Here is a 10,874-nt window from a genome sequence, read left to right on the forward strand (position 1 = left end):
ATCCTTTGGAATTATAGAAATGACGGCTTCATTCCATGAAGAAGGAATTACCTGTTTCTCCATTACTCAGTTCCTCCTGCATAAATGTCCATCACTCTGAAATGAAGCCATCTATTCCAAAAGATTTCCCTGTTTTCAGTCGTTTAACAGCTGATAAAACCCCTTTGTTGTGATGTTTGATATCAGTCTTTATTTTTTATATCAGCAACCCTTGGCAGTTTTAATGAGGACAGCGAAGCATTATCAAGTGGGAATGCTTATGCAATTTCACATCAAAATGTAGGTATTTTTGTCAGGATTCAGGAAATGTAACCCTTATTTGTGTGGCATCTACAGTTTTCCGACAGTTTGGCCCAGACCGCGAAGAAGTCCACGATTCCCCAATAGACATCCAATGAGACTTTCCAAAAATCATAGACCAAATCCAAAACGATACAAATTTTCGTATCGCTCCCATTTCTAAACTGTTTGATGTACAAACATGACACTTTTTATAGAACATCTTCAGACCCTTCTAGCACTCACATTGAAGGAATTTTTTCTATCGGTCTTTGTCAGTCATATGACTGACACGCCCCCTAGCGCCATTTTTGTGGTGAGCGGAAGAAAAACAAAACAGCAGAAAACGGGAGGAGAGCGCTGCAAGCCAGCAGCGAGGATTATCAGTTAAATGGAAAAGAACAAGAAAACTGAACGGATACCCTACCCAGACAAACTTTAAAAAGCTGCTAGGGAAATAAATAAATATTTGTTACACACTCAAAATACTGTGACTTTGTTTTGTGGACACAAAAGGAATGTGCTGTGGTGCGTATTTTGCCAGATGCACAGCTCTGGAGTGCTCTCCTTAAAAAGGCGCAGCAATTTTTTAACTGCGTGTGCCTTCCAGAACTTGTGAGTAATTATTTCACTCTGGTTAGAAGACAGGAGATTCTTCAAGAGATTGCTGCACCTGGAGGAACTCAGGTGAAAACATGTCAAACCACAGATACAACAACAAACAGTAGAAAAAAAGTCTAAGAATGTCATAAGTCAGTGACAAGGCAGATGTTGTGGGCAGTTGCACAGATAGCTGCAGTTATTAGAGTAGTTTGTGCTGCTCATCAGACTGAACGAAAACACTTGTCATAATTTTTGCACATTGATAAGTTGCACACTGTATTTGCTGTTCACTTTACCAAGGCCTGTTTTCACTGGGATCTGCAGTCTTCTTCACAGATATCACCTGTTAGGTCATATCTCTACGGAAGACCACAGACCACAGTGAAAACAAGTCCAGGGAAAATGAAAATCTTCTAATTTAATCTAAAGAGCAATCTGCTATATACAAGGGAGAAAGACAAAGTAAAACATTTGAAGCTTTGCACTGCTCTGCATTATTTATGTATTTGAGATTTTGTATTGCATTTTCATAAATTCTCTGCTTGATTGAGAAGATAATAACAACGCTTGTTTCAAATTTCAAACTCCACTCTTTATTGTACACACATTTTTACAACTTCAGAAACATTGTTAATATTTGAAGTGATGGTGAAACTTATATTTGTTTTGCTGTTATTTTTTCAAAAGTAACTTTAAAAAAAGCAAAATTCTATTTGTGTGAAAAAAATAATAAAGTTGAAACAGTACTTGATCTAACATTCATTTTTACACTACATTACTATGATTGTGCTTGTAGGAGGAAAACATCTGGGCACGTGCCTTCAAATTAGCTGGTTTCTCTGTGAAAATTTCAAAACAGTCAATAATCACTGTGACTCTATGTCCAAAGGCCTCCACAAACTGATGAGGCATAATTTTGTGCAAGGTGTCTATCTGGCCACACAATTGCACGCTTTAGATTTGCATATAAAAATGTCACCATTTCATTGAATGTTCTGTACACTGTCTTTGGTGAAACACGGAAGAGCTAAGCAAGGTGTTTTGAGGGCAGATCCAATCTCAGAACCATGAAGGTTAGCAGAGGCATTTGAAATGGACTAAGAATTTTGTTTTGAGCAGACATGAGAGGCAGCAGAAAATTAAACAAAGCCATAAAGGTTGCCAAGTTTGGTAGACCCGTATAGTACTTGACTTTTTCATTACTGTCTCCAAAGAAGCCATCAGAGATCTGCAGCTCATCAAGTTCATGCCACAGCTCTCTGTTTTCTTCCAAAAGACGGTTCATCTCTGCACACCTGAGCACACACAGGTTACATTCTGTCTGTCCTTCCTGACGACCACCTTCTGTGTCATCCTTGGTGTTTGGCCGGCCAACGTTTTCAGCAGCCTTCTGCGTGTCAGTCTGTTGCTGGTTGGGGTTCTCTGTCGCCTCATGTGTAACTTCATCCTGGCGCTCAAGGATTTCATCAGCCTGATGGAGCCCCGTTTCAGTTGCTTGCAGGGCATTATTTTTTAGCTGTTCCCGATAACCACATCTTAAAGAGCGGTCTGTGTCTGTTGGTTTGATGTCAGTGTGGCCCAGATGAAGGGATGGAGCCCAGTCTGGGTCAGTCTCCATCATCTCATATGTGGGTTGACCTGCAAAGTAGATGAAAGGTTGAGTGTTTTATTCAAAACACTATATAAAGCACCTTAATAACAGAGCCCATTAGATTAGATGTGTAATAGAATAAGATAACCTTATGTGTCCCACAGTGGGGAAATTTGCTATACCGAAACAGCACAAGTACATCGGACTAGTAAGGCCAGAGGTAAATACCGTATTTTCAGGACTATAAGGCGCACTTAAACATATTTTTTTTCCCTCAAAATGTGCGGTGCGCCCTATGGTGCGGTGCGCCCTATGTGTGTTGTAACTGCGACTTCTGAGACCACCTCATTGAGGAGATGATGAAAGAGTGGCTGAATGTAAGGAGACCAGGTGTTTTTTTTCCACTCATCACCATCGCTGTTAATATGTAACTCCATGCGTGCCCATCTCACAGCTGATGTGAAAAACATGGGGAAACAAATTAACGCTGTGCTCGCTGTTCAACCGCTCGACATCGGTGTGAACCGGACCCAGCAAGTGCAGCAGAAGCAGCGAGTTTACATGCAAAGTCAATGGTTGACGCGCGTATAGGTGCAGCAAAAGGTCCCGCAGCGCGTTTTGAGCAGCAGGCGCAGCGCGTCAGGAAGCGTTTAAGCATCTGACGCACCGCCAACGCGTGCTGCTGCTACGGAAAAATTTAAGTTTTGCTGCTGGATGCGCCGCATCAACCAATCAGAGAAGCTGATCTGGGAGCTGACAGCGAGACAGGCACAGCGCTCTGATGACATATGATATTAAAGCAAATGAAAAAGGCTGGATGGATGAGGAGTTGATGAAAGCGTGGCTGAGGCAGGTGTATGTGAGGAGACCAGGTGGTTTTTTCCACGCATCACCATCGCTGCGTGCCCATCTCACAGCCGATGTGAAAAAAAAGGTGAATCAAATGAACGCTGTGCTCGCCGTTATCCCGGGGGTCTGACAGAGGAACTTCAACCGCTCGACATCGGTGTGAAGCGGCCGTTCAAAGTAAGGCTGCGAGCGGCGTGGGAGCGATGGATGACAGACGGAGACCACAGTTTCAGGATAACTGGAAGGCAGCGCCGGGCAAGTTACGCCACCGTTTGCGGATGGATTGTAGATGCTCGGACTAACGTGTCTGCTGGCTCTGTTGTTCAAGCTTTCGCAAAAGCCGGCATTATTTCTGAGGAGCCGCGCTGCATGGAAAGTGACTCTGATAGCGAAGAACTGGCATGTCTGATTAGCGCAGCTGTTTAATTCAGAAACAGAGGATGATGACTTTGATGGGTTTGATTAATACTTTGTAATAAATACATGAATAAAGCACAATCATACTCAGTTTTGCTCCCGCTCTATTTTTCTACCTGAAAACTTAATTCAACAGCAGCCTCTGGGCCGGGTCTCCTCCGCGTATACCGCGGTGGCTGGCAGGTGTTTTTTCATCTAAATAATCTAAATCTTGCAGCTATATTTGCTGTGATCAGTGGGAATAAAGTAGTTTTAATATGTTTTTAAGTGAGAAAGGCCACCTGAAAACTTAATAATTGCAGTCAGTTCATCCAGATTATCTATTTCTGTCGGAGGCGCTCAGACCCCCACATACCAGCGGTGCGCCGACAGGAGAAATCCCTTCATCAGCAGCCTCTGGGCCGGGTCTCCTCCTCTTCACCGCGGTGGCTGGCAGGTGTTTTTTCATCTAAATAATCTAAATCTTGCAGCTATATTTGCTGTAATCAGTGGGAATAAAGTAGTTTTAATATGTTTTTAAGTGAGAAAGGCCACCTGAAAACTTAATAATTGCAGTCAGTTCATCCAGATTATCTATTTCTGTCGGAGCCACTCAGACCCCCATATACCAGCGGTGCACCGACAGTAGAAATCCCTTCATCAGCAGCCTCTAGGCTGGGTAGCCTCCGGGTTCACCTTGGTGGCTGGCAGGTGTTTTTCATCTAAATAATTTAAACTGCAGGCACCAGGATACCGGTAATAAAAGCGAACATATTCCGTCGGCAGGTTTTAGGATTTTAAGTTAATTTAGGAGTGATCACAGCGCTCTGTCATCTGCGATGTGTCTGACTCACGGCCAGCTCCCAGGTTTGATTAATACTTTGTAATAAATACATGAATAAAGCACAATCATACTCAGTTTTGCCCCCGCTGTATTTTTAAATACGCAGTAGAGGTATTTAAAGGTAGTAGAGGACATGTACCTGTATATAAAAAACGTCTCCTATAGTCCGGTGCGCCTTATGTGTGTGTTAAATACAGAAATGGGATACATAACTGAGAGTGCACCTTTTAGTACGGTGCGCCTTATGGTCGTGAAAATACGGTAAATAAACTGAAAAGCTTACAGACGAACAAAGGATTATAATAAATAAACTTCAGTAGATTGCACAGGATGAACAAATACAGTGAGTTGGCTGACGAGTGGGTATGTACAGTGTTTTTATATGTACAGTGTGTTTATATATATTGTTTCATTTTTTAAAAAAATATTTGTATTGCAGATTTTGTAAATGATTATATACAGAGAATGCATTATTTATTAAATTTTAGCGGTCTAAAAAAGAAATAAACAAAACAAACATCACTTTCCGCTTCTGTTCCACAGCATGTTTCAGTAGGTCTACATGAACTCCTGCAACTTCATAAGCAAACCATTGCAGCGTGTTGATTTCTATTAGTGTATATTTATAAGGGCTTACCTTTGTGAAAATGCCGAGAGCAAACACGAGCTTGAGGAGATATTTTATGAAACGTGATGTCTTTCCTTCTTACAGCAGCGACCCATGCAGCCCGACACCTCTTTGTTATGTCCTCTGTCTGCGGTCCGTATTTTTTTTTTCCAAGTGGGGAATACGAAAAACCGTGAGGCACCATCTGCTGTTTTCTGTTTAGAATTACTATTGCATACTTTGACGCAGCACCAGTGTCCCATTATTTCCAAAGGAAGCAACTAGAACACTTCTACTCTCTGTTAGTTTTCTTTTGTTTGTTGCTGCTGTCTCTTCGCCACAGAAATGGCGCTAACTACCGTAAATGCATTGCGCTTTTGCGGAAGTGACGTACACTGTCAAAGACCGATATCATTTATGGTTTAGCTGTTTAGCTCACTTGTTCGGGCATAGGAAAACGTTGATTCTGAGAAAAATCCTCATACTCAGAAAAAACACATTTTTACATCATCACCGTGGCCAAATACTTTTTAGTAGAAACATGAAAGTTGGCAAAGTCGAAGCCGAAGGATGGCTGACGCCAACAGTGAAAGAATTTTTTGAATACCTTTTACGATTTTGGCTCACCACTCGTTTGTTCGGAGGGGAAGTTTTGCTTTAGAGAGCTCTGCTCTACCATGGAGCTGCATGTTATTTAACGAGACCAGCAGGAGTGACAAACCTTTTTATTTCTCCATTCCATTAAGGTTGTGAATCAGCTACAGCCATGAAAGTTACCCAAATCGGAGACAAAGAATAGCTGTCGCTTAGACTGAAAGAATTTTTTAGATACCATTTACGGTTTGTCTTCAGCACTCGTTTGTTCTGAGCTGATTTTCCCATTCAAAAAAGCCTGAGAGGAAAGGAACAATACTGTTGCGCTTTTCTCTCTGTCACTGACAGGCTCGTTAAGCGTTGTCAAGGTAACAGAGCTTCAAAGGGATTTTACCTCCGACACTTTAAACAGCACATTTTAATCTAATGGAGGGAGACAACACTGATTTAACATTTGGAAATTGATACAATATGACTACTAGCCATGACCCTTCCCTTCACACGCAGCCCTGATAGACTTTCAAAATAAGACTCCGGGGACCCTACAAAATAAAAGCCTTTTCATTATACTTATATATTTTTTGCAATATGTGGCTCAACATTATGACCCAAACTCAACCACTTATAAAAAATTGACTCTAGGGGGCTTTTCATAACGCACCCAATGGCAAATTTCAAAATAAAAGCCCCCCAGTGCCACGTCATATATTGACCTAATACAGGTAAAAAGAGTGATTTACAATTGGAAATTCATCAAGTATCACTGCGTGGTGTGACCCTTTTCTCAACACACAACCCTACCAGACTTTCAAAATAAGACTCTGGGAACCCTACAAAATAAAAGCCTCCATATTATACTTGTGTTTTAATTGATCCAAACGACTCAACATTATGACCCAAAGTCCACCAGCTTGTTTCTATTCGACTCTAGCGACCTTTTCAAAACATACCCCGGAGCGAATTTCACAATAAAAGTCTCCCATTTACGCTCTAATACAGCATCTATTCACCCAATAACATGGTAAACCAGTGATTTCGTTCTATATCACTCCTGGGCATGACCCTTCCCTTGACACACATCCATGGTAGACTTCCAACTCTTTTATATGCACACTCTTTCTTTGTGCCATATGGGTCATAGGTTTAACCCGAACTAAACCAATTTCTTCAGATTACAAAACCAAGGTCTGTTGACATCACACCTGAGTGCACATTTCTTAATGAAGCTCTAACATTTCTACTTTAATAATGCATCTGCTAACCTCGTAAGCAGATGCTTTGCTTCAGTCAACTTCCAGGTAAACAGATACTTTTAGACTTTTTCTTCGGGTTAAAAAACTTTAAATGTTTCGCTTTTAAGATGAGAGTGTTTCTGCCATTATTCTACCAAATGATTCTACCCTACAAAATCTTCAGATGATTCTACTTTTTTCTGTTTGAAGTTTCTGGATACTTCCTATCACATTTTCATATGTTCCTCAGCTAATTTGTGCTTCTTTTCCTTCTTGCAGTTTCTTTAGCTAATTTTTCTTTTTTCATTCAGCAAAAAAAGCATTCCCACTTTGCTGTTTCTCCGAAACAGCTTTTTCTAGTTTTAGTTATTATCACTTAACTGTAGCTGAAAATACAATTTTTATTTTTATTCTTCCAATGGATTTCTAATTTTGTGTATTGTCCTTTCTGCTTGCCGTTTTCCTAACCTGTATGAGAAAAGTTTCGAAGCTTTTCCCGCTGTATCATAATACTTCTGGTTTGTAAAAAGCAGTTTCTTTTGTATCTCTTGAGGATTTATTTCCACAATTTCATTCCTTCTGCTGTTTTGACTTAATTGTGTCGTGTACAGATTTTGAAAGTTCTTTCTGTAACTCGATAGATTATGTTGTAGATCTCTGTTTCCGAATTGTTTTAGTTGAGGAAATTTCCATTATTGTACGTCAAATTAATCCTAGCATAAGATATTTAATCTGCCCCCTAATTGTAGTATGATTTTACAGCAGCTATGGTATTTGTACTTGTGACAGTATAGGCAGGGGCAGATCTAGAAAAATATTTATGGGGTGGCAAGAGGGGGGCAGGAATTTTTTAGGGGTGGCAACATATGGCATTTGTTTACACTGAATTTAATCACAGTTATCACAGTTTGGTGAGAGTAGTATGTACAGTACTAGTGTTTCATGTGAAACAGTTCATATTAATAATACATCGTACAATGAGATCTCACTTAATAGGAGATAGAAGAATGATAACACTACTTCTAGAGGGGCCTTATGACAGGAAAGGTATTAAGGTAAGACACAGGTGCTTAGTAACAGATGTGTGAGATTGACTGTCAGAGAGGCAGCTTTGCAGCATTTGCACAAGAAGAAACTATAGAAAGAAAAAGTTTCCCATCAGAGATCTATGGACTGAGCTGGACTAAAGTGAGCAGAACTACACAGTAGAAATAAATGGGTCAAGGCACCCGAACAAGGTACTGGACATCTATGTAATGTTTACTCTGAACACACATTTACCCCATTTGTTCCTTAGTAACTTGACATACAGCAGTTAAGGCAACATGAAAGGGACATTTCATGCATGTAAATATGCTGTAGATAGAGCTGTATATGGAGGACCAACTCCGCCATATTTAAAAATAAATACAGAAATACATAAATGCTCAATAAATAAATAAGCATACAATTAATTGCCACCAAAAATACAATCAATAAATAAATGTAATTAGAAATTATATTATAAGGGCAGGCAGAAATAAATAACGGCGAAGAAATAACTAGGGTAAAAAAATACAAAGGAAGAATAAAACAGACAAAAATATGATAACATGCACATAAATAAATAATTAAAAATATAAGTAATGAAAAAATGAAGTTGAAGATAATAAATGACAAAAAAATAAATAAGGTAAATATTAAAAAGGCAAAGAAATAAAGAAGCCAATTAAAAGAGTTATATACCTTTATGACTAGCTGTATAATTTAATTTCTACTTACATTTATTTGTTGTTTGTATTTTTGGTGGCAATTAATTGTATGCTTATTTATTTATTAAGCATTTATTTATTTCTGTATTTATTTTTAAATATGGCAGAGTTGGTCCTCCATACTGTTGTATAAACAAAAAGGCGGGTTCTGTATGTTACATCAAAATCTCCACAAATCTGAAAAGAAGCAACATAAAAAATACATTTTCCTTGTGAGTAGGTTCATACGGGTCATTTCTGGATAGTTTCATATTATATATACAAAAAAAGAAACAACGCTGCTTCATATTAAGCAGGATTCACACCAGTATCACATTTTTAACTTTTAACACTTTTGGTTTTATTAAAGGAAATATCAGATTTTCTCAGGTGCCAAAACAAAATGTAACAGCTCTGTAAAGGCTCACCAGAGAGCATAACATAAAGTTAACATGACTATAACAGCTGAATGCAGCGATTTCCATGTTGCTCAGCAAAATGCTTCACAACTTTATTTAGATCCAATGCCTTTGTGCATTTTGGTTTGAGTAAAACCAAACTTGATCGTCTCTTTTCTGTCATATTTGACCGCAAATATGTCGTTATGAGCCTGAGACGTCAGGCCTAACTAACATCATAGTTAGAGAAATAACGTTCTGCAACCTGATTTTTATCATCTCAAAATCAGCATTGCAGCTATGCTAGCAACATTGTGCTTTCATTATGATTTCATTTTTCGATAGTTAATCAGTTTTTACCTGTTTCATCCCGTGTCTCCTCTCCCCATGACCCCTGGCTCCCTCGCTTTGCCCCATTCGGTTTTCAAAACAATCAGTCTCAGTCGCTCTCGCGTCATCTCGTGCTGCATTCACTGCAGTCTGACATTGGAAATTAGCAGTCGTAATTCTCAAATGATGCATAATTTATAAGCCTCGCCACCCCTACCGCCAACTGGGGTGGCATAGGGTGGCATTTGCCACCCTATGCCACCCCAGTAGATCCGCCTATGAGTATTGGGTAATTCACTATGCCTCTGATTGATAATGCATCCTGGCTGCTTGGCTGGAGGGAAATGCCTTTAACTGACTGGGATCAGATCACTCCTTTCCACAAGCTCCATGCAGGCTGCCACAAACATTTAAGAATCTATGGACCATTTGGGGGTATTGCACATCCGCTACAAGCAACAGCAGAATGTGGCAAGTGTTATGCAACTTTAATATCTTTATTGCCCACCTGAGTGCGGGGGGTAAACTAGTTATATACTCAGAGAATAATCAGGCTGCCATATATTGTTTATGAACACACACCCTACTGGCTTTGTGTTAGAACAACCAATGAAAGTGTGAATAGAGCTCAAATCATGGATAAATCTGCACATTTATGGAATAAATTCACCACAACTTCCATTCAAAATATAAGAGTGTATTAATAAAAATAATTCAGCTCCAAGTATACAACATATTTCAATTAAAACTGTTGATAGTGCTAGTCAAACTCAACTAATTTAAGCTACTATGTACACAAAGGAAACACGTGGGTATAAAACATAATCAATGAGTTGATGCGATGTTTTCACAGCTTAGCATAGATTTTGTGTTTGAGAACAAAGGTTTGTCCTGAAAATTTGGAATTCGATCAAATTAGCATTAAGTGATTTAGAGCAATTGGAAAGTTTTCAAATCAATTCACAATGCTAATCCAAGAGATGAATAAAAGATGTTTTATTAAATGATTTGCTTAATCAGGAAGCAATCTTCCTAACCCATTGAATATATTCACTATAAAGCCTGGACATTGATTACCTATGTCCTAAATCATCATGATTTATGATACAACATGAGATACGCAACAGATTCCAGGGTGAAAGGCTGTTATCAGACAGTCAAAGGGATAAATAACTCTGTTACCAAAGAGATATGAAGCATGAACAAATGGAGGTATAGTACTAGCACATTGACCATTCACTCTACTGGCTGCTTGGTTGTAGCGGCACTGGACACACCTAGTTATATCAACTGAAACATTTGTTAATCAGGTGCAAATAGCAAAAACCCTCTCAGTCCAGACTACATTCCTACAATATTTCCTGATCTAACTTCCCCGGTCATCCAGACAGAAGGTAAATTCCAATAAACAACTGATATTA

The 10,874-nt window shown here is 39.3% G+C and overlaps 1 protein-coding gene across 1 annotated transcript; it reads right to left on the reverse strand.

The window, feature by feature from the left end:
* Window positions 1-1,909: 1,909 nt before the first annotated feature.
* LOC119773144 lies at window positions 1,910-5,418 on the reverse strand. The gene is made up of 2 exons (XM_038269983.1): window positions 5,200-5,418; window positions 1,910-2,520 (listed from the first exon to the last, which is right to left on the reverse strand). The coding sequence occupies exons 1-2, from the start codon at window positions 5,372-5,374 to the stop codon at window positions 1,910-1,912; spliced, it is 786 nt and encodes a 261-aa protein (XP_038125911.1). The 5' UTR covers window positions 5,375-5,418.
* Between the last annotated feature and the right edge of the window lie 5,456 nt (window positions 5,419-10,874).

The sequence above is a fragment of the Cyprinodon tularosa genome, unplaced genomic scaffold (genome assembly GCF_016077235.1).
Source record: "Cyprinodon tularosa strain WSP-4 unplaced genomic scaffold, ASM1607723v1 ctg747, whole genome shotgun sequence".
In the NCBI taxonomy this organism is placed as follows: domain Eukaryota; kingdom Metazoa; phylum Chordata; class Actinopteri; order Cyprinodontiformes; family Cyprinodontidae; genus Cyprinodon; species Cyprinodon tularosa.

What these genes read in the sequence shown, in the direction of transcription:
- LOC119773144 (XM_038269983.1), bottom strand. Translation starts at nt 5,374, where the DNA reads ATGGTGCCTCACGGTTTTTCGTATTCCCCACTTGGAAAAAAAAAATAC. An exon ending in CTCTCGGCATTTTCACAAAG is followed by an intron (nt 2,521 to 5,199) that starts GTAAGCCCTTAT and finishes TCTACTTTGCAG; the next exon opens with GTCAACCCACATATGAGATG.